The following is a 24703-nucleotide window of genomic DNA, read 5'->3' as shown; positions in this document are numbered from 1 at the left end:
GAGGAAAACGGTGTTCCCCAAACCCTGCTGTTCCCGATCTTTATCAACTGTTGATGCTTTTCCCCTTTCTTGGTGGATGTTTTCATGATGCTCCCATTCTTCATGATGTTTAAGTACATAAGCAGTTTAAGTACAAGTAATGTCTAAGTACACATGTTCTTTGGGTACAAGCAATAAACACAGTACATCAGGTCACCATCTGGTACATGCTTCATCAAAACAGTGACTGAATGGTACGGTAACATGAAATTATTAGCCATTGCACTGCATTTTGACCCTCATGTTACAAGTCACAAGGGAGTCAAGTATTATAATAACTATAAACATTAACATTAACTGTGCATGTGACTTGATAAACATTGTATAGCACAATAACATACAATTAACAAGACAGTAAGTATGATTTGGTCCCATCACTTCATGGGAAATAGATGGGAAAACAGTGGAAACAGTGGCAGACTTTATTTTTGGGGGATCCAAAATCACTGCAGATGGTGATTACAGCCATGAAATTAAAAGATGCTTACTCCTTTGAAGGAAAGTTATGACCAACCTAGATAGCATATTGAAAAGCAGAGACATTACTTTGCCAACAAAGGTCCGTCTAGTCAAGGCTATGGTTTTTCCAGTGGTCATGTATGGATGTGAGAGTTGGACTGTGAAGAAAGCTGAGTGCCGAAGAATTGATGCTTTTGAACTGTGGTGTTGGAGAAGACTCTTGAGAGTCCCTTGGACTGCAAGGAGATCCAACCAGTCCATTCGGAAGATCAGCCCTGGGATTTCTTTGGAGGGAATGATACTAAAGCTGAAACTCCAGTACTTTGGCCACGTCATGCGAAGAGTTGACTCATTGGAAAAGACTCTGATGCTGGGAGGGATTGGGGGCAGGAGGAGAAGAGGACTACAGAGGATGAGATGGCTGGATGGCGTCACTGACTCGATGAACGTGAGTCTGAGAGAACTCCAGGAGTTGGTGATGGACAGGGAGGCCTGGCGTGCTGTGATTCATGGGGTCACAAAGAGTCGGATATGACTGAGCGACTGAACTGAACTGAACTGAAGTATGATTAGAAAAACCAAAGCATGCATTATCCAATGTGAAGGTGCAGAAAACCAAGACAGCAAAGAGTCCCATATAGATACATTAGGGTTGTTTAACTTATTGATTACTCCCTTCACATGTTGAAGATAATTTGACATGTTAGCACTATGATCAGGGATAAACACACAACATTCTGTGTGAATTATGGCACAGGTTTACTGTGCTGCTGTTAATATATCTAATGCCATTCTATTCTGAAGTATGGCTTTGCATATTAAAGCTTATTTTGTAAAATTAGTCAAGGCTTCTACTATGAGCATTATGTCAATGGTGCCAAGTGATGGCACAAATATTGCAGCTGAGTAGCCATACCACTGGAACACAGATCGTGTCTATCTTGCCTGTGCTATAGGGAAATTGGCTGGGATGTGTGGTAATTCATTTAAAATTTGACCACGTGCAAATGACGGTCCCAAGGTACATCTTCCAGTCCATCCTGTGGGTAACCAGGGCCAAAGATTAACCCCATATATCCAGTGAGTTCCATTTGGGGCTAAAATCATATGCCTGGGTTGTTTATCCAATCAGTCCCTGGCCATATGACTGAATCTGGTGAATTCATATGATTCACTGCTTCTGTTTGATTACACAAATTTAATCAAGATGTTACACAAGATGTTGGTAGGAATGCTAGAGATTTAGTACTATTAGGATACAATTTGGTATGATTATTTTATTCCCAGCAAATTGGAGCTGCCTTTATCAATCATCCCTCTTCTGAAGTTACCCACTTATATTGGTCCCAAATTTGGCATATTTGTAGGGTACCATATCGTGTAGCTTTGGTTTCTCTATGGGCATGGCTAGCATTGGTTCTTTATTTCATATAATAGTCACAGGCAACTCTTTTTCCTTGATCATAAACAAAATGCAAATTGTGTCCTAATCCATCAGTATTGTTACACCAAGTTAGTAAGTCATATTAAGGACATTTAAACTTCTGGTTTGATCTTGATTTTCTTGAATAAAATGACATATTCTTAAAAGTCAGGTCCATTTAAGGGTGACACCCACCAAGGCCCATGAGTGGAAGACAGTGATAGAGCTCCATAGGCCCAACAGTATGACTGGCTCTGGAAGGTTGCATAGAAGCAGGCCCAAGAGAGGAAGACATTGTCCTGTGGGTCGGCCTGTGTCCAAGCAACAAAGGTTCTCAGGAAAAGATCTATTAGGTCAGTTTGTGTGATAAACATTATATATATTTTAAGTTTCTTGAGTGTAGCAATATTGTAAAGGGATATGGTTAGGTGTTTCCATTCCCGTAGTCTTAGCAACAATTACATTTTTGGGCCTTGGGCTATAGCTTCAGCTGGTTTGGTTTATTCATATTGGGTAACTTAAACCATATTTTAGCCCCAGGACATGTTAGATTAGAGGATCCAAACGTTTTGTCTCCCCGGAGGGTTTGCAAGGCAGGGGGCATTCCAACAGATGAATAATTGTGCAATCTGATCTGGAGCAGCAATTAACACCAGGTAGTCCCCACCATTTTGTAAAAGAACCTTAATTTCCTCTTGATAATCATTGTCTATTACTCCTCCAAAGACTTGTATACCTTTAATGGCCAGGCTAGAATGGCTTTTAATCAAGCTAAGATGTTTCAGAGTTAATTTAATTTCAATTCCTATAGGAAGCACTTTAGTATCTGAGGGATTTAAATGAGTCTGTTCAATAGAATATAGATCCAATCCAGCTGCTTCAGGAGTAGCTTTAAAAGATTTCATAGCTCCTGGTTGCATTTCCTAATACTCTAAGGTTGCATCCCATCTTGAAATGAGGGCCACAGATAAACTAAGATTAGGACTCACCATTCTCATCAAGGCGGTTTCACTTTGTCCAATAGGTCTATTATTTAATTGTTGCAAGGCTTCAAATAAATTATCTTTCCATTGTTTATATTCTCCCACTCCTAACTTTAATAAGTGTTGTTTTAAAAGTCCATTCATCCGTTCAATTAAACCGGCTGTTTGGGGATAATAAGGGATATGATAAATCCATTCTATATTGCTTGTCTGGGCATAGGTTTTAATTAACTTAACTTTAAAGTATGATCCATTTTCACTTTGAATCTGAACTGGGGTACCATAGTATGGAGTAATAATTTCTAGAGTTTTAATTATATTTTGCTGATTTGTATGTTTGTAAGCACAACCAACTAGATATCCAGAATAAGTGTCTACTATTGTACATACCTATTGGCATTTCTGACTAACTGGTAGAGGTCCAATATAGTCAGTCTGCAATATCTGGCCAAGTAATGTTCCTCATTGTAATTGTCCAGTTAATCTTTGAGGAAGGGGGCACTTGGTTAGATGCTGATGTATTGGACCGTGAGCTATTACCATTTTTATTACATCTTGTGTTGTAGGAATACCATGATTTTGCCCCCGCCTCTATATGTAGTCTTTTCACCAAGATGTCTGGCTTTCATTTTTTTTTTGGTCTAACTTCTTTTTTTTCTTCTCAGTTGTATTTATTTATTTATTTTTTACTTTACAATATTGTATTGGTTTTGCCATACATTGACATGAATCTGCCATGGGTGTACACGTGTTCCCCATCCTGAACTCCCCTCCCACCTCCCTCCCCATCCCATCCCTCTGGGTCATCTCAGTGCACCAGCCCCAAGCACCCTGTATCATATCATGCATCGAACCTGGACTGGCAATTCATTTCACATATGATAATATACATGTTTAAATGCCATTATCCCAAACCATCCCACCCTCACCCTCTCCCATAGAGTCCAAAAGACTGTTCTATACATCTGTGTCTCTTTTGCTGTCTTGCATACAGGGTTATTTTTACCATCTTTCTAAATTCCATATATATGCATTAGTATACTGTATTGGTGTTTGGCTTTCTGGCTTATTTCACTCTGTATAATAGGCCCCAGTTTCATCCACCTCATTAGAACTGATTCATATGTATTCTTTTTAATGGCTGAGTAATACTCCATTGCATATATGTACCACAGCTTTCTCATCCATTCATCTGCTGATGGATATCTAGGTTGCTGCCATGTCCTGGCTATTATAAACAGTGCTGCGATGAACACTGGGGTACACACGTCTCTTTCAATTCTGGTTTCCTCGGTGTGTATGCCCAGCAGTGGGATTGCTGGGTCATAAGGCAGTTCTATTTCCAGTTTTTTAAGGAATCTCCACACTGTTCTCCATAGTGGCTTCACTAGTTTGCATTCCCACCAACAATGTAAGAGGGGGTTCCCTTTTCTCCACACCCTCTCCAACATTTATTGTATGTAGACTTTTGGATCGCAGCCATTCTGACTGGTATGAAATGGTACCTCATAGTGGTTTTGATTTGCACTTCTCTGATAATAAATGATGTTGAGCATCTTTTCATATGTTTGTTAGCCATCTGTATGTCTTCTTTGGAGAAATGTCTGTTTAGTTCTCTGGCCCACTTTTTGATTGGGTCGTTTATTTTTCTGGAATTGAGCTGCAGGAGTTGCTTGTATATTTTTTAGATTAATGCTTTGTCCATTGCTTTGTCTGCTATTATTTTCTCCTATTCTGAAGGCTGTCTTTTCACCTTGCTTATAGTTCCCTTTGTTGTGCAGAAGCTTTTAATTTTAATTAGATCCCATTTGTTTATTTTTGCTTTTATTTCCAATATTCTGGGAGGTGAGTCATAGAGGATCCTGCTGTGGTTTATGTCAGAGAGTTTTCCTCTAGGAGTTTTATAGTTTCTGGTCTTACATTTAGATCTTTAATCCATTTTGAGTTTATTTTTGTATATAGTGTTAGAAAGTGTTCTAGTTTCATTCTTTTACAAATGGTTGACCAGTTTTCCCAGCACCACTTGCTAAAGAGATTGAACCAGGAAGAAATAGAAAATCTTAACAGACCCATCACAAGCATGGAAATTGAAACTATAATCAGAAATCTTCCAACAAACAAAAGCCCAGGACCAGATGGCTTCACAGCTGAATTCTACCAAAAATTTAGAGAAGAGCTAACACCTATCCTACTCAAACTCTTCCAGAAAATTGCAGAAGAAGGTAAACTCATTCTATGAGATCACCATCACCCTAATACCAAAACCTGACAAAGATGCCACAAAAAAAGAAAACTACAGGGCAATCCATCCTAAAGGAGACCAGTCCTGAGTGTTCATTGGAAGGATTGATGTTGAGGCTGAAACTCCGATACTTTGGCCACCTGATGTGAAGTGTTGACTCATTGGAAAAGACCCTGATGCTGGAGGGATCGTGGGCAGGAGGAGAAGGGGATGACAGACGATAAGATGGCTGGATGACATCATTGACTCAATGCACATGAGTTTAGGTGAACTCTGGGAGTTGGTGATAGACAGGGAGGCCTGGCATGCTGCAATTCATGGGGTCACAAAGAGTTGGACATGACTGATCGACTGAACTGAACTGAATAGGCCAATATCACTGATGAACATAGATGAAAAAAAATCCTTAACAAAATTCTAGCAAACAGAATCCAACAACATATTTAAAAGATCATACATTATGACCAAGTGGGCTTTATCCCAGGGATGCAAGGATTCTTCAATATCCACAAATCAATCAATGTAATACACCACATTAACAAATTGAAAAATAAAAACCATATGATTATCTCAATAGATGCAGAGAAAGCCTTTGACAAAATTCAACATCCATTTATCATAAAAACCCTACAGAAAGCAGGAATAGAAGGAACATACCTCAACATAATAAAAGCTATATATGACAAACCCACAGCAAACATTATCCTCAATGGTGAAAAATTGAAAGCATTTTCCCTAAAGTCAGGAACAAGACAAGGGTGCCCACTCTCACCACTACTATTCAACATAGTTTTGGCCACAGCAATCAGAGCAGAAAAAGAAATAAAAGGAATCCAGATGGAAAAGAAGAAGTAAAACTCTCACTGTTTGCAGATGACATGATCCTCTACATAGAAAACCCTAAAGACTCTACCAGAAAATTATTAGAGCTAATCAATGAATATAGTAAAGTTTCAGGATATAAAATCAACACACAGAAATCCCTTGAAATCCTATACACTAACAATGAGAAAACAGAAAGAGAAATTAAGGTAACAATTCCATTCACCATTGCAATGAAAAGAATAAAATACTTAGGAATATATCTACCTAAAGAAACAAAAAACCTATATAGAGAGAACTATAAAACACTGGTGAAAGAAATCAAAGAGGACACAAACAGATATAGAAATATACTGTGTTCATGGATTGGAAGAATCAATATAGTGAAAATGAGTATACTACCCAAAGCAATCTATAGATTCAATGCAATCTCTATCAAGCTATCAATGGTATTTTTCAGAGAACTAGAACAAATAATTTCACAATCTGTATGGAAATACAAAAAACCTTGAAAAGCCAAAGCAATATTGAGAAAGAAGAATGGAACTGGAGGAATCAACCTGCCTGACTTCAGTCTCTACTACAAAGCTGCAGTCATCAAGGCAGTATAGTACTGGCACAAAGACAGATATATAGATCAATGGAACAAAATAGAAAGCCCGGAGAAAAATCCATGCACCTATGGACACTTTATCTTTGACAAAGGAGGCAAGAATATACAATGGAGATGTCTGGCTTTCTGATGAGCCCATAATGCTAATCCTTCCAGTTCAGAATCAGGGACAATGGATGCACTGTTGATTTCAGCCAAGTGATCAGGTTCCCTGTTATATTTTCTTTCTTCTGTTATCTCAGGTACATGTGCATCTACAGGAAAAACTGAAACATTAGTCTGTGAATGTATTTCCCAAATATCTTGCCACAATTCCTTTCCCCATATGTGTTTAGATCCAAGTTCCCAGTTATGTTTTCTCTATTGAGGAATCCAGGTAGTAAGACCATTAGTTACTGACCATGAATCTGCATAGATATGACATTCTTTAAAATCCTCTGCCCACAACACTTGGAAAACTGCAAGTAACTCAGCAAATTGACTACTTTCCCCTTCCCCTTCAGTGGTCATTACTCTTTGAGTTGCGGGATTATAAGGCACAGCTTTCCAATGTCAGGTTGCCTCCGCATATGTAGTAGATGCATGGTGCTTTTGTTCCTTAGCTAACTGTTAATATTCTATTTCCTGTTTTATGGGTGATTCTTCTGTTGGTTTTTGATAATGTAATTGGGAAGCTTCTTCATCAGAACAGTCAAACACTCATTCATGTAATAACAGAAGGCCAGATGGCCCGCCCAGGTTTTGCCTGGTCTTGAGTATACCATTTTCATTTAATTATACTAGACTCTTGAGCATAATCAATTCGGAGAGTTTGGGGGGTACTCATAACCCAAGTTATAATAGGAATATTTGACCTTAATTGTACTTCATGATATAAAGTCATAGCCTCTGTGTCAATTAATGCCCAATAGCAGGCTACCAATTGTTTTTCAGAAGGAGTGCTGGCATTAGGAATTTTTTGTAACCAACATCCTAGAAGCATTCTTCCCCCTTCTTGTTTTTGCCATAGACTCCAGTTTGCATAATTCTCATCCATAGACACCTGTAATTCCATAGGGCCTTCTCTAATGGGCCATAAATCCAAAGCAGTTTGAATGGCTATTTTAGCTTGTTCAAAAGCCAACTTCTGTGCCTCTCCCCATTCAAAATTGTATTTCTTCCTGACTACTTTATAAAGAGATTGTAATATCTGCCTGAGATGAAGAATATGCTGCCTCCAAAAGCCAAATGATCCTATAAACTTTTGGGACTGTTTCTTAGGTTGGGGAGGAACAAGCTCCAAAATTTTCTGCTTGCCTTTAGGGAGTATTTCTTGTTTTCCTTTGTTCCAAATTATTCCTAAAATTTTTACTGATTGTCTTGGCCCTTGAATTTTTTCAGGATTTATTTCCCATCCTTTCATTTTTATGGGCTGGATAATTACATACAGCTGAGTCCTCACTTGTTCTTCATCAGATCCTTCTAAGAGATTATCATCAATATAATGAGTAATCTGCATTCCTGTAGGTAGAGCCACCTCATCCAAATGCTTAGCAGCAATACCATGATAAATTGTAGGGCTATGAATATATCCTTGGAGTAGTGTAGTAAAGGTATACTGTTGCCCCTGCTGTGTGAAGACAAACTGATCCCACTGTTCGGGATCAATAAAGAAAGCATTAGCTAAATCTATGACAGCATACCAAGTACCAGCATGTTTCTGCACTTATTCAATTAAAGTTAACAACATCAGGGATGGCTGAAGTTAAAAGCCTAGTGTGTTTGTTAAGTTCTCTGTAGTCTACTGTCACCCTCCAAGATCCATCCGGTTTCCTTACAGGCCATACAGGATTATTTCATTCCATTCGAGCAGGAATTAAGACTCCTGCATCAACATGTTCTTTAATAGTGTTAGTAATTTCTTCTTGCCCTCCCTGGAATACAGTACTGCTTTTGTGTGACCATCTCAGTAGTTTCTGGGAGGGTCACTGGAGGCTCCAACAATTTTCCCACTACCACTGGAGCTACTAATTTAATCATGTGCACACCAAATTGGTATTTTCCTTCCTCTAGGTTTAAAGTGAGCCCCTTTAAAATATCTATTCCAATTATGTATTACGGAATGAGAACTATCATAACTTGATATTCTCTTTTAGGTAAATAGCTAATTTTCATGTATAATGAGGTTTGTACAGCTTTAGAGTCTTTGCCTCCTAATCCTGAAATAATAACTGCTCCTTAAAGATCTTTGGATTTCCATAAATTAAATTGGCCTCCAGCCCAGTATCAACTAATACTTTAATAATTGTTTTAGATCCATTTTCTCAAAATATCTGAATTTGCACATGTAGGTAGATGTCTTTAGTAACCAATCTGACTTGGAAAGCTCCAGGGCTTGGCCTTCCCTTCATTTGGGCAACAAATCTGAATATAACAGAAGAAGGAGGAGGAGAAATGACCTGGGAAAATGGATTATTGTTTCCAAGATCTTTAGTTTCTACTTCAGACTTTTGAATATGAAGGCCTTTCTCTTTATGCTTCCTGGTAGTTCAGACAGTAAAGAATCCACCTGTAATGCAAGAGACCTGGGTTTGATCCCTGGGTTAGGAAGATCATCTGGAGGAGGGCATGGCACTCCAGTATTCTTGCCTGGAGAATCTCCATGGATAGAGGAGCTTGGTGGGCTACAGTCCATGGGGTTGCAAAGAGTCGGACACGACAGAGCAACTAAGTGCAGAGCTTTATACTTCTGCCATAATGCCACAATTGTTTTTCCATCAATTTCTGCAAAAGACCCTCCAGTTTTCAACAGTGCAGCAAACATATCTTTCCTGACATTTGGTGCTTGCCATTGCCATTATTTCCACCATTACCTTTTGCCTTGGGAGTTTCCCATTCTCCCAGATCTCCTAATTGCTGCACTTTCTCAATAACTTCCTGAATTGGGCTTCCAGTTTCAGAGAACAATGCTGCTGCTGCTGCTGCTAAGTCGCTTCAGTCATGTCCGACTCTGTGAGACCCCCATAGACAGCCACCCACCAGGCCCTCCATCCCTGGGATTCTCCATGCAAGAACACTGGAGTGGGTTGCCATTTCCTTCTCCAATGCATGAAAGTGAAAAGTGAAAGTGAAGTTGCTCAGTCATGTCCAACTCTTCGCAACCCCATGGACTAAAGCCCACTAGGCTCCTCCGTCCATGGGATGTTCCAGGCAAGAGTACTGGAGTGGGGTGCCATTGCCTTCTCTGTCAGAGAACAAGAAAATCACAATAATGTTCTTATATGCCGCTGGAGCAGTTTTAATAATTTGGTTACAGCTACTTGCATCCAAAGCAGTATCATGTATAGTAGCTGGTCCCTGTCTATTATATAGAGAAATTTTCATACCCTCTTCCTTCAATCTTTGTATACACTCCCATAGCATATACCAAGATTTGGTGCAGGCTGGCCAAGAGCCAAGAGTAGGGCATTTAATTCCATGTCCCGCAGCACATAATTGTAGCAAAGCTACAGGTCCCTGCCCATAATTAATATTCCAATCACCAAAAGCTTGTTGAACTTGTGGGTCATGGAATATAGGGATAAATTTAATACAGTCTTGGTCATCTGGAACTATTCCATGACCCCCTGTTTCAGATAGTTGGACCAGCCAGGCTACAAGCGGCTCTCCGGCCTGTTGCATGCTGTGGGACGGTATATCATTTATCTCTTCTGTATAATCCTTGTATATCATTTTAGTTGTGGGAGCATGGCCCCCTCTTTGCTCCATCTTTCCACGTAAAGCCAGTTCTGCCTGACAAAGTTCTCCTTCCTTTGACTTTTCTACACTATCATCATCATCCATGTATTCATCATCTTCCTCATTATCCCAGATATCACTGTCCCAGGTAGCAGGGTCCCAATCAGGCAGGCATGGGCCAAGACAACCTGTACCTTGTGTTGATTGATTCGCCCCTTGCTGTGAAGATAATTTGTATTTAGCCCCATGCACTGCTGCTTTCTCTGACACTGTCTGGTATCTAGAAACTTGATCAGGTAAGACTCAATTTTGACATTGCAACATAGCCGTGTGGCTTTGTAAATCCAGCATTTCTTTTTCTATTTGTACCTTTTCAGTTTCCAATTCTGCCTTCCTAGCATGTATTTTCCTACAAGCCATGAACAAACACCAATCTTGTCTTCCAAAAAAGAATCTGTTCCTTAGCTTTCTCCAAGTTAACCATGGGAAGCTGCCCCAACATGTCCAGCGGCTCAGCACACCACATTACAGTGTCCCAGTTTTCACATAGTCCAGCTCCCTTTCTCATTCCCGAGCTAAACTGCTGAAAGAAGGATCTTCCCATTCTGGAATAGGATCAACTTTACCATGAAAAAGCAATCACATCTCGAAACATGCTGACTATGCCAAAAACATTTTGCTTTGCTTCAGTGGTTCTTTTAAAGAATTCAAGATGTAGTCCACAGGTTGGTAACAGAAACCAATTTATTAAAGTATTAGGCTAGTATAGGCTAGTAAAAATCAAGGATCAAAGTGAAAGGAAAGAAGTGAATTTACAATAGCACTTAGCAAATGAATCTCACCCGTCCAGGGGAAAGCACCTTCCTCTGGCTCGCAGCAGCTGCGCAGTCGCCGTGGTCAGTGCACCAGAGTCCCAGTGGGAGCATCATCCACTACATGAGTCCATGCATGGAGGGGACCTCGCCGTGAGTCTAGGTGTGTGCCATTTTATAACTTACAAAGTTCTTTGTTCTCAAAGGAATTCAAAGAGTTTGTACATGAGGGAAATGGAAAAAAACCTGATTGGCCCTTTGATTGGCCAGATCAAAGGAGAAAAATGGTATTCCCCAAACCCTACTGTTCCCGATCTTTATCAACTGTTGATGCTTTTCCCCTTTCTTGGTGGATGTTTTCATGATGCTCCCATTCTTCATGATGTTTAAGTACATAAGCTGTTTAAGTACAAGTAATGTCTAAGTACACATGTTGTTTGGGTACAAGCAATGAACACAGTACATCAGGTCACCATCTGGTACATGCTTCATCAAAACGGTGACCTAATGGCATAACTTTAAATTATTAAATAACATTTTTATTATTACTAAATAAAATTTTGTTATTAGATATTATTAAATAATGTTTTATTATTTAATATTATTAAATATTATGTACTATTATTATTCAATAACATTTTTATTATTAAATAACATTAAGTAACATAAATTATTAAATAACATTAAATTTTAACCACGGCACTACAAGTGACACCTAGGAGGCAGGGGCTGCAACAGTCCTTTGGGCCCTTAAGAGGCCAAAAGACTCTACCTCCAAACACTAAACTAAAAAAAGGGAATCTGTGAGTCTGTCCTCAGATTAAGCCCATTTTTCCTGTTGGCATTAAAGTTTTACATCACTTTCTTCCTGTCTCATCAACAGGTATAACAATCCTCCCATGAAGGGGTGGTTTGTGAGCTGATTGACTAATCGGAAGAGATGGAGACAACTACTTTCAGATTTTTAATGGGCTTGTCAGAAAAAAAAACAAATTGGTGATGTCTAGTTCCTAGACAATAAATCTACTTTGTCTAAAAGCCCCAGAAGAATGGAGAGGGCTGACTCTGAATGATAAATTCTCTATCTGTTCAGCCCTCTCATTTCCCAATGCATCTTACCTGGAACAGGCAGCAAGAACAAGAAGAGCAACGCAAAGAGAAGGCAGAAGAGCCTCATGGCTGGCTGGCTTTCCAGCTGAGACTGGACAGGATGGTGTGCTCACTCACTTTATAAAAGCTCCAGGTCCACAGCCATAGGGAGAAGCATTCAGCAGCTGCAATTCCTATATTACAGTGATGAAAATATGACGTATTTCCTGATGCTTCATGCCAAGGTTCCTTACAAAGCAGACCACACCCATTCCCCCCAGGAGTTAATTACAAATCTCAGAGCTTGAGGTGAGTGAGCACAGGGCTGTTTTGATGCCTCTGAGCTCTGGGTGCTCCTGTAGGGCTGCCTTATGTCTGGCTGTCTGCAACGGGAAAGACCTGCCCACTCCTGGATGCATTCCTGGGGCATGTAGCTGGAAGCTCACCTGTGCCCACTGTGGTCCTTCTATGCTTTTACCTTCTTCCTAAAGTCCTGGGAGAGTCTGAGGGCTGCTAGGAGCCACATCAGTCCAGTCCAAAGCTGGTATATTCAGAATCTAGGTGTAAACTGGGGCTGGGTCTCGCCCTAAGCCTGCAGAGATACCAGAAATGGTTATGAACCAAGATAAGCTTTTAAGTAGTGTGGAAAGGGAGGAAAAGTGGGCTGCATTCTGGAGACATTGCCCTTGTGTCCTTGGCCTGTGATGGAGTGTGACATCTCAGGTCAAACACAGCTTATACTTTACTGCGGTCTGAAAACCACCAAATTCATGACTCAGGAAGGTGTCTCATTTTCCTTTATCAGAGACAGATGGATGATGTATTTAATGTGCTGGTGTCTCCGTACTGATGGTGCCACTCCCTCTACAAATGAGGGGCTTTGGAAGATGTATTTATGACCTCCTCCTCCTCCTGAGAAAAAGAAGGAGGTTTCTGTGCAATTTTAACAGAAAGAACAAGGTTTCTGAGAAAGTTCTGAGAGAAAGAATGTGCTTTGTGGGAGAATCCTGACATAAAAAAGAATGTTTCTGAAGAATCCTCAGAGTACAAAGTAAGTTTCTAAGGAAATTCTGACAGAAAAAGTTTTCTGAGGGGAATCTGACAAAAAATTAGATTCTGAAGATATTTTGAGAGAAAGAAGGTTTCTGAGGGAATTTTGACAGGAGTTTTCTGAGGGGAATCTGAAAGAAAGATGGATGTTTCTGAGGATATTTTGAGAAAGAGAAAGCAGTTTCTGAGGGAATATAGATAGAAAGATGTATGTTTTTGAGAGAATTCTCATAGAATGAAGGATGATTCTGAAGGAATTGTCACAAACAGAAGGTTTCTGATGGAATTCTGACAGAAAGAAGGTTTCTGTGGGAAATGATGAAAAGTAGGAGATTTCTGAGGTAATTCTGACTGAAAGAGTGATTTTTTTAAAAGATTGTTTTCATCTATAGGTTTTATAGAATATTGAGTAGAGTTTCCTGTGGTATACAGTAGGTCCTTATGGATTATCTGTTTTATATGTAGTTGTGTGTACATTGTTGTTCTTCAGTCAGTAAGTTGTGTCTGACTCTTTGTGACCCAATGGACTGCAATATGCCACACTTTCCTGTCCTTCACTATCTTTTGGAATTTGCTCAAATTCATGTCCATTTAGTTGATGGTGTTATCTAACCATCTCATCCTCTGTCACCACTTCTCCTTTTGCCTTTACTCTTTCCCAGCATCAGGGTCTTTTCCAATGAGTTGGCTCTTCACATCAGGTGGCCAAAGTATTGGAGTCCAGCAACAGTCCTTTAAAAGAATATTCAGAGTTAATTTCCTTTAGAATTGACTGGTTTGATCTTCTTTCAGTCCAAGGAACTCTCAAGAGTCTTCTCCAACACAACAGTTTGAAAGCATTAATTCTTTGGCACTCAGCATTCTTTATGGTCCAACTTTCACATCAGTAAATGACTATTGGAAAAAACCATAGCTTGACTAGATGGACCTTTGTTGGCAGAGTGATGTCTCTGCTTTTTAATATGCTGTCTAGGTTGATCATAATTTTTCTTCCAAGGACCAAATGTCTTTTAATTTCATGGCTGTAGTCACCATCTGCAGTGATTTTGGAGCCCAAGAAAATAAAGTCTGTCACTGCTTCCACTTTTCCCCCTTTTATTTGCCATGAAGTGATGGGACTGCATGTCATCATCTTAGTTTTTTGAATGTTGAGTTTTAAACCAGCTTTTTCACTCTCCTCTTTCAGCCTTATCTACAGGCTCTTCAGTTCCTCTTCACTTTCTGCCATTAGAGCAGTATCATGTACATATCTGAAGCTGTTGATATTTCTCCCAGCAATCTTGATTCCAGACTGTGATTCATCCAGCCCAGCATTTCACATAATGCATTCTCCATATAAGTTAAATAAACAGGATGACAATATGATAGCTATACACTGAACAATGTCGAATTTGTGATCTCTGAAGAAGAAGATTTAGCTCTGGGACCAGGGACCAGGCTTGATCACTCAAGAGCCTTTGTGTAGCAGAGTTTTATTAAAGTGAAAAAGGACAGAGAAAGTTTCAGCATAGACATCAGAAGAGGGAGTGCCCCAGAAGGAAATGGTGACCCACTCCAGTGTTCTTGCCTGGAGAATCCCAGGGATAGGGGAGCCTGGTGGGCTGCCATCTATGGGGTCGCACAGAGTCAGACACGACTGAAGCAACTTAGCAGCAGCAGCAGCATACTTTACCAGGCCCACTCCCACAATATACAAGATTAGTCAGAAGGTTCATGTCCAGCAACATACGTTGCTATTATATAATCATTAGTGCAGAGCTTAAGGACAAACATATCCTTGAGCAAGATGAGTTATTTTGTTGTGTAATCATTAGCTCTAGGCTTAAAGAAAGTTAGTCTTAAAGATTGTTGTCATAACAACTCAGAGTTTAAGAAAAAATGTCTTATGTGACTAAGACAAAGCAATATAGAGAAAAACCATTTGTGCCTTTTCTCCTCCTCGAGGGCTCCAAGACCTCTTCCTCCTTGAGGGCCCTAGACTCCTTATCAACCTTCCTAAGCCTTAGCTCTCTCAAATCTAAAGCCTTGTCTTACTCCTTTCCCAATTTTGTACCAGTTAGTTGTTCCATGTAGGGTTCTAACTGTTGTTTTTTTGTCCTGCATACAGTTTTCTCAGGGACAGGTGGTTGTCTGATCTTCCCATCTCTTTAAGAATTTCCCACAGTTTGTAGATCCACATGGTCAAAGCCTTAAGCATAGTCAATGAAGCAGAAGTAGATGTTTTTCTGGAATTCCCTTGCTTTGTCTATAATCTTACAAACACTGGCAATTTTATCTCTGGTTTATCTGCCCTTTCTAAATCCAGCTTGTACATCTGAAAGTTCTCAATTCACATACTGTTGATTCCTAGCTTGAAGGATTTTGAGCATAATCTTACTAGCATGGGAAATAAGTCTAATTGTATGGTAGTTTGAATATTGTTTGGCATTGCCCTTCTTTGGGATTGGAATAAAAACTGACCTTTTTCAGTCCTGTGACCACTGCTGAGTTTTCCAAATTTGCTGACATATTGAGTGCAGCACCTTAACAGCATCATCTTTTAGGATTTGAAATAGCTCAGCTGGAATTCCATCATCTCCACAAGCTTTGTTGGTAGTAATGCTCCCTAAGGCCCACTTGACTTCACACTCCAGAATCTGTGGCTCTAGGTGAGTGACCACACCATCATGGTTATCTACGTCATTAAGACCTTTTTTGTATAGTTCTGTATATTCTTGCTACCTCTTCTTAATCTCTTTTGCTTCTGTTAGGTCCTTATCATTTCTGTCCTTTACTGTGCCCATCCTTACATGAAATGTTTCCTTGATCTGTCCAGTTTTCTTGAAGAGATCTCTAGTTTTTCCCATTCTATTGTTTTTCTCTACTTCTTTGCATTGTTCATTTAAGAAGTCCTTCTTACCTCTCCTTGCTATTCTCTGGAACTCTGCATTCAGTTGGATATATCTTTTACTTTCTCCCTTGCTTTTCAAGTCTCTTCTTTCCTCATCTATTTGTAAAACCTCCTCAGACAACCATTTTGCCTTCTTGCATTTCCTTTTCTTTTGGATGTTTTTGGTCACTGACTCCTGTACAATGTTATGAATCTCTCTCCATAGTTCTTCAGGCACTCTGTCTACCATATCTAATCCCTTCTATCTATTTGTTGTATGTATATGTCAGTCCTAATCTCCCAATTTATCCTTCCCTCTCTTGGAACTTGCTATTCTTTTCCTTCTTCCTATAAGAAAATGATCATCTTTAGTATTTCACCTAAATAATGATTTAGGTGAAATAATAAATACAAAAGTGCCTTAATTCCAGCTGAGGAACTCATGAGGGCTTGGAGCAAATGTTAGTTTTTCTATTTCTCTAGTATTCTGAGTAAAACTGATGAGTTCATATGTATTTATGACACAATTGCACGCATGTTTTGGGTTGAGTTAACAATTACAATTACTCCTCTTCTTTTGTTGTTTTGAATTATAGCCAAGGACCTATTGCTTAGAAATGATTGGGGAGGATGACTACTTCACTTATGGGCATTGTGCTGATGATTTCTATTAGTTGAGTCATGAAGATGTATGAGACACCTGAGGCTGTCAGTTTACATATGCATATTTATTATATGCATTATATTTATATGCGTTACTAGAATTTAAAATACCCGTTTCCAATTTATTTTCTTTATTTAACTTTAGTCAGCTCTGCATCATTAGGTATTAGTTCTATAGAAAAGGGAAACCAGAACCATCTTAATGAGTTTTATTTGAAAATAACTTCCATTAGTATGCAAACTAAACCTGTATTTTCAATGATTATTGTATATTCCAATTTACCATATATTTATTAATAGTATATACTTATTATATTTTTCCAATTCTTTTATCTAATGCTGTGTTCTCTGCTAGAAAAGCTACAACTTCTTAGCTGTTGGGGAAACTGAAAACTGTCAAAAATGGAAAGAGGCTTTTAGCCATGAGGGGTCATGGTTTGTCTTTTCTTGAGTGGAAGAGTGATGGCTAACTTCCATTTTGTTAAGGTACAATAACATAGGATTAGGAGGCAGAGTCTGCTTTGCTGAGCCCAGATGCTTTCCTCCTTCAGCCTTATCACCTCCTATTCTATAGCTGACACGATTTCCCATGGTATATGCCAATTCTGGTTTTATTGAGCATATGAATCTAAGATAATACAGTATCTTCTGTGGCAAACTATGTCATATTTAAAAGCTTTTTTTAACTTTTAAGTTTTCAAAAATGTAATAAAATGATAACGTGTTCATTAAATATAAGTTAAAAGGAACTTATTGGTTTGTATTACTCAAATCTAACATGAACTTCATTAACAAAATTGTTTCTTTATTGAATCCTTATTTTGAGTGGATTAGACAAAACTAGACAAAGGTGAAGAATTTATTTCAAAATGCCATTCTAGAAATTTGTGGGGCAACCAACTTGTCTTTTCAACCTTTGACATTTACTAGTCCTCTTAGAATATAACTAGTCTTCATTATCTCAGTTTTGAGGTTCTTCAGTTACAAAGGATATCTTAACAATTATGGATAATCAAAGTTTTATCAAAACATTTATATTCATATAAAAACCCAGGATGTTCTAGATAATTTATTATTAACATATCCACATCTGACAGTTTTGTTATCTCAGGAAATTTCGGTGTAACCAAATTAAATCAAACTTTAATTCAGTGCAACTGAATTAAATCAAACTCACTAAAATGAGTGAAGAACTCCCATTGAGGTATGTCTGTGTGTGTAGAAACACAAAGGAGGGAGAGATTGCCTTGCTTTGTGAGATGGGTGTGGAGAGCATCTGGAGAAAGGCTAAGAAGAGGTGATTGTGGAGTCATTTGGCCTCATTCAATAGAGTTTTTTCCATCCTGTGAAACCTGTGCCCTGTAACATTCTTGTCCTCTCTCTCCCCCTTTCATTTTCTTAGCTATAAAGTACAAATCCACGTGCAATGCAGGTGGTGCAGAAAACATGGGTTTGATCCTCGGTTTGGGAAGATTCCCTGGAGCAGGGTGTGGCAACCCACCCCAGTATTCTTGCCTGGAGAATCCCATGGGCAGGCTCCTCTGCCCTACAGTCCATAGGGTTGCAAAGAGTTGGACATGACTGAAGGGACTGAGTACACACGCAGCACAAAGTATGATTGATCCAGAATTACTATGTGGAAATGATTCCAGCCAGAATGTGGAATGATCTTGTGGCACATTTGGAAAGAACGAGCAGGGCCCACTGAGTTCTTAGCTCTCTGTCGTCTACCCATGAACCTCCTCACAGGGAAGAGTTCTTGTGTTTAACTCCCCCAGGGCCTGGGGAAAGGGGGCAAGACCAGCCTCAGCTAGTGTTGGCAGGACTGAGTGGGACAAAAGCCTCCAGCTCAGGTGCCCCGGTTAGCAGGATCACGTGATGAACAGACCTTGAGTCAGGCCACCCAAGTAGGTCTATCTTAACAATGAAAATGATTTTTGTTCAGAGTCAGATGAAGAAGAAGGATGATATTCCCCTTTAGATAAGCAAAGCTACCTATTGTTATTTCTTACCCTTATGATTTTTTTTTCTTATTTTAAAACTTCATCTTTTTTAAGAGAATCATTTTTAGGGTATGAGATGGCCTGTCGTTTAGTTCAGTCTTGTAGTTCTTAAGATGCTGGCAGTGCATTGAGAAGAAGTTCCCCAGGGATGAATACAAGTAGAATTAGGACATTTATTTCCAGTCAATGGAGAAAAAACAAGTTTAAGAGGAGTCTGTATAATTTATCCTCAAGTTCTGGAATTCTGGGCCAAGCTGGAGCCTGTGAAGTTCATGCATGTGTTCTAGAGTTTGAAGAGCCTACAGTTGGCTCTTATCAAGGAGATTTTGATTTGGGAGCTGGCGTTGGATAGGGAAAAAATATCCACCACTTTCTACAACATCTTTTGTCTTCATTACATACGCCAATGGGCTGTTCTATAGTGGTGCAGCCTCCGTCTTTGCACACCCCTTTCAGCAGATTACACTGTTTCTGTCCTGGAATAAGGCCAGTCCTTGCTGCACAGAAAGAGATTTAACAACGTCATTAATTCACCATCCATGTATTGATAGTGTACATAAAGCAATACATTTACAGAAGAACAGCTTTGAGATAGAATAAATGATATTACCTATTATTACTGATACCCTTTATCTATTTCTACACAGTTGCTGGTGGTTTCTGAGGCTCCATTCTGTTTGGGTACCTCAAAAGATAATTATCTCAGGATTAGAAAAGAAGGAAGCTACCCTACACTTGAAACTCCTTCTGTGGCAGAACCAGGAAGAGAAACTATAAAGAAAGAATAGTGGAAGTAGTGTTAAAAAAGGAAAGACATCTCAGGCTCATAGGCTGCCTAAAACCTGTGGATGATCCTACTTTAAGGGTAAACTGAAACTCCTGGGTGATAGAGATACTAGTGATCTACCACTTTCCAGTATAAAGTCTGGCAGACTTGCCCTTCTTGTTCTTTTTTATTAATTTGTTTGTTTTTGGCTACACTGTGTCTTTGTTGCTGAGGCCAGGTTTTCTCTCGCTGTGGCAAGTAGGGGCCACTCTCTGTTGTGGTGCAGGAGCTTCTCCTTGCAGTGGCTTGTCTTGTTGAGGAACATGGGCTTTAGGGCGCTCAGGCTCAGCGGTTGTGACGCACGGGCTTACTTGCCCTGTGGCATGTGGGATCTTCCCGGACCAAGGATTGAACCTGTGTTCCCTGCATTGGCAGTTGGATTCTTAACCACTGGGCCAGTAGGGAAGTCCTTGCCCTCATTCTTGAAGCACCCCTGCAGATTTAGCATTGGCTTTTGTAGCTTTTACTGGTGCGTAATGCCATGACACGCGTGGCACATTTTCTGGTATAAACTACTGCTATCTTCTAGGGGCCTTCTTGCCGTCCTTTGCAGACACTGTGGTTTCTTCTGCATTAGGGAAATTACACTGACTTCTTCCTTTGCCAGAAGCATTGAGGGCTCCTTGCAAGTGGTTTATCCATGAACACGTACCTTCTAGTTTTCAGCTCAAAAGGCATACCTCAAGAAACTCTTCCCAGATGCTGCAAATCAACCATGACCACATGCTTCAGGCACTTTTAATACTCTGTTCCTCTTTATTGTACTTGGAAAAATTTATAGTTATAGATAAATTTGTTATCGTTTACCTAGTGTCTGTCTTTTGTACTGTGGGAAGACGCCCTTCCTTTTGCTTCCCACTGCATCTTTTGTGTTTCCCACAGCCCATGGGAAGTAGCAGGCACTCAGTACACACTCCTTACCACTGAATGCAGTTACGTATTCTTTGACACCACACACAATTTGTCTCTTATTCCTTCTAAAACTTCCTGGCTCCAGCCTGTTTTTGACTGTCTGGTCCCCACTCTTGGATATACAATCGTATTTGTGGGTCTCCAGTCCTAGGAACTTCTCTAAATCTTAGGCCTAGATTTCTTGGAGTCTTATTTTCCTGTCAGTTATTTCTGGTCTTTGTCTTAGGATAATCTTTTTAAAAATTGTTTTTCACCCTACGACTGAACCACTGCCATATCCTTTGTCCTACTCCAGTGATGACTTTTGGCTGGATCTTTACTTCCAGGAGAACTATCCCCCTTAACTTTTTCTTTTTTAATTAAAAAAAAAGTCCTTAACATGGGGTATGTATGACTTTGGATGGAGACAGTAATTTATGTTTAATTGAATTTAGCTTAAGTGGTGGAAAGCAAGCATGAGCAAAAAATTAAAAATAAAATAAAATATTCCTAATTAATCATGCAGACATAATTGTCTTGAGGCAATTGCTTTCAGCAATCTGAGAATTTATCTAATTTTAAGGAACACTGATCAGGAAAAGCTACAGACTAGTGTAAGTCATCTGAATAATAATGCCAGAGTGTTAAGCCAATTGGTCATGCCTACCACAAACACTGAAGAAAAAGAGTTTAGAGTTAAGTGAAGTAACATGTTTCAAAGACACTGTGACTCCCCAAAGAGGAACCTTAAAAATCTCAGGTTCCTCAGTGTCTAATTAGGAGATTAAAAAGCCTGCAATAAATTAGAGTTTCCACTTTGTGGGCATAGATTAATGGAAACAACACTGACCCAGATTAAAAATACTTGGTTCAACAATGAGGTCCTACTCAAAAACACATGGAACACTGCTCAATGTCATATGGTGGCCTGGATGGGAAGGCAGTTTGGGTGGAGAATGGATTCATATATATGTACGGCTGGGTCCCTTTGCTGTCTACCTGAAACTATCACAACATTGTTAATTGGCTATAGTCCAATATAAAATAAAAGTTAAAAAGAAATACTCAGTTCCAGCTGCAGTGTTCCCCCTACCTATGTGATCTTAGTGAAAACATTCTTTATATGGACATGGATCTTCTTATCTGTAAAATTAAGAAATTAACTATTAAATTGCCTTCTATCTTTAAGTCCTTAACATTATGTAATTTTATATTAGCCGTCACTGCAAGTGTGTTGTCTTCTGACAGAACTGAGGGCCAGATGAGAATTATGTGAACTCCCTCAAGAGTTCACAAATCAAGGGGACAACTATACATCAGAGTTCCTAAGATATTCATAGATCAGGTAAAGATCAAACAAGTCAATATATTCGATTATATTTGAAAGAATGTTATAAATGATTCAAGGAAAAGAGAGAGTTACCCAAATGAACCCAGATGTTGAGGGGTGGAAATACCCTGCCGTAAACAGTTTTACAAGGATCTAAATGACCCAGCCTGAAAATGACACATTCCCTTTCTCCTTCATCTGCACTTTAATATTCCAGCTTCTCAATCATGAGCACCAAGGATGTACCTCGAACTGTTAGAATTCCTTCCTGCTTGTTTTCCATTATGCTTAAAATTTTGCCACTGAAGTGCCATCCCAAATTTCTGTGCTTTTTCCAAATTCCCCTGCCCCCTGTTGGTTTTTAATAACTCGATAGAATTATTTTTTGTTGTTGTTGTTGAGTTGTCTTACACACCTAACTTGCACCCTTCACAAATATTCCTTTGCCAATAGACTCCAGGTCACGTTCATTCGCTAACCAAGTCTGACCCAATAGCTGCCATTTCCACTGTCTCTTTTGGAGATGGGGGCCCTTGTCAAAGCTACTTGATTTGTATCCTTGTGTCAGATGTCAAGGCTTCTCCCCCTTCCCCTATATTTGAGCCCTGCTTTGTAATCATGGAGCTCTTGGAACTTGTTTTCTGTTGATGTAAATCCTTGTCTTTCTTCCCAATTTGGACCCCATCAGTTCTAAGGAGGACGCTCATGTTGGACCTCTGTATCCCTGAGACTGTGCGTTAGTGTCTGAGTCAAGATGGCCATGGTATAACTCAGTGTCTGAGTAGGTCTCCTAAGAAACCCAGCTCTACAGTTATTCGCCACCTACCTTTTGGTATTATAGCCAAAGAGAGAAGGAGAACAGAAAGCAATAAATGGAGTCTCATGGTTGAATGCCTGGTAGAGCAGTGAGTGATCAGGAACAGCAGGATACAGCGCCTTTTATCTACTTCTGCAGACCAAGAGTCCTTTTAGTCACTGAAGCTTAACAAGGAAGAAAATAAAACAGCTTCCGTTGGAATGTTTCCAAACCCTGGGCTCTCTAAATTTGGTGACAAATTAACCTAACCACTGGAGACCAGATGGCTTATCCTGTACTTTTTCTGTGGGCTTTCACATTTTTCAGAGGTCAGTATCTCTGACCAGCATCTTTGAAGGCTCGTTGAGTGCAAAGTCCTGGTTACCAAAAAGTCCTCTGTGTTGCAAGGGGACTCTTTATCATACAAGGAAGAAAATAATTGAATAAGGTCCATTTCTGGAAAAAAGAAGGTGTACTTTTAAGTTATTTCTTTAAAAGAGAGGCCAGTATCACATATGTATTATGTTCTTAGTAGCATCTGAAAGGTAAATACACTGAGTTCACATTGAAAACTAAAATTTTCTCATCCGTTATAACCCTTTGTATAATTGTCCCATATGACAAGGTTGGTGAGAACAGAAGAGTCAAAGAGCATAATATTTCCTCAATCACCATGTATTGTCTAAAGACTCAATGCCAAAAACTTAAGGAGACATGCAGCCTTTCCATATAGCCAAAGCTATGGTTTTTCCAGTAGTCATGTACAGATGTGAGAGTTGGACTGTAAAGAAGGCTGAGCACCAAAGAACTGATGCTGTTGAACTGTGGTGTTGGACAAAACTCTTGAGAGTCCCTTGGACTGCAAGGAGATCCAACCAGTCCATCCTAAAGGAAATCAGTCCTGAATATTCATTGGAAGGACTGATGCTGAAGCTGAAGCTCCAGTACTTTGGCCACCTGATGCGAAGGACCAACTCATTAGAAAAGACCCTGATGCTGGGAAAGATTGAGGGCAGGAGGAGAAGGGGACGACAGAGGATGAGATGGTTGGATGGCATCACCTACTCAATGTACATGAGTTTGAGCAAACTCTGGGAGTTGTTGAAGGACAGGGAAGTCTGGTGTGCTGCAGTCCATGGAGTTGCAAAGATTCAGGCACAACTAAGCAACTGAGCAACAACAGTCTTTCCACCTACCATATACAAACAAAGTATATGCCTAAAGCCTTTGGCCAGTAACCAATTGACCTAAAACCAATTTATGGCTTTACAACACATTTATCTAAACTCACTTATTTTTGCCTTTATAAGCTTTCATATGTAATTTCTTTGAGAGGAAATTTTTCTATACTTTTATGTCTTCTCTTATGACTGTCCTGTGCTTAGTTGCTCAGCCGTTTCCGACTCTTTGCTATACTTTGGATGGTCATCTGCCAGGCTCCTCTGTCCTAGGGATTCTCCAGGCAAGAATACTGGAGTGAGTTGCCATACCCTCCTCCAGGGGATCTTCCCATCCAAGGGATCAAATCTGCGTATCTTCTCCTGCATTGGCAGGTGGGTTCTTTACCATTAGCGCCACCTGGGAATGTTTATTAACTAATGTGTTTACTTATTTTATGTATTTTTACAAATTGAGATACAGCTGACACAGAACTTTGTGTAACTTTAAGGTGTAGAGTATGTCAATTTGATACATTTGCGTATTATAGTAGGATTGCCACCACTGTGTTAGCTAACACCTCTCCTAGGTCACCTTTTTCTTTTTTTTTTTTTTTGTGGTGAAGACAAGATTTAGTTTCCCATTACTTTGAAGTTTATAATACAGTATTATTGACTACAAGCACTATTTTGTGCCTTAAATCTCCAGAACTTACTTATCTACTAGTTGTAAGTTTGCACCCTTAAATAGGGAGAAGAAAATGGCAACCCACTCCACTATTCTTGCCTGGAGAATAGCATGGACAGAGGAGCCTGGAAGGCTACAGTCCATGGGGTCCTAAGAGTTGGACACAACTTAGCGACTAAACCACCACAGCCACTCTTAAATAACATCCCCCTAATTCCCCCACCATGGTCC

General features: G+C 39.6%; 1 protein-coding gene across 1 annotated transcript; it reads right to left on the bottom strand.

Moving 5' to 3' along the window:
- Positions 1-19099: 19099 nt before the first annotated feature.
- LOC147343452 (beta-defensin 130B-like) lies at positions 19100-22715 on the bottom strand. The gene is made up of 2 exons (XM_086379802.1): positions 22654-22715; positions 19100-19277 (listed from the first exon to the last, which is right to left on the bottom strand). Exons 1-2 carry the CDS (start codon positions 22713-22715, stop codon positions 19100-19102), a joined length of 240 nt encoding a protein of 79 aa, XP_086235928.1.
- Between the last annotated feature and the right edge of the window lie 1988 nt (positions 22716-24703).

This window comes from Bos grunniens, chromosome 27 (assembly GCF_055505025.1).
Source record: "Bos grunniens cultivar Pamir isolate PY7600 chromosome 27, Bosgru_T2T1.0, whole genome shotgun sequence".
Classification (NCBI taxonomy): Eukaryota; Metazoa; Chordata; class Mammalia; order Artiodactyla; family Bovidae; genus Bos; species Bos grunniens.
The sequence above is the reverse complement of the archived record's forward strand: the minus strand, read 5'-3'. Positions and strand labels throughout refer to the sequence as shown.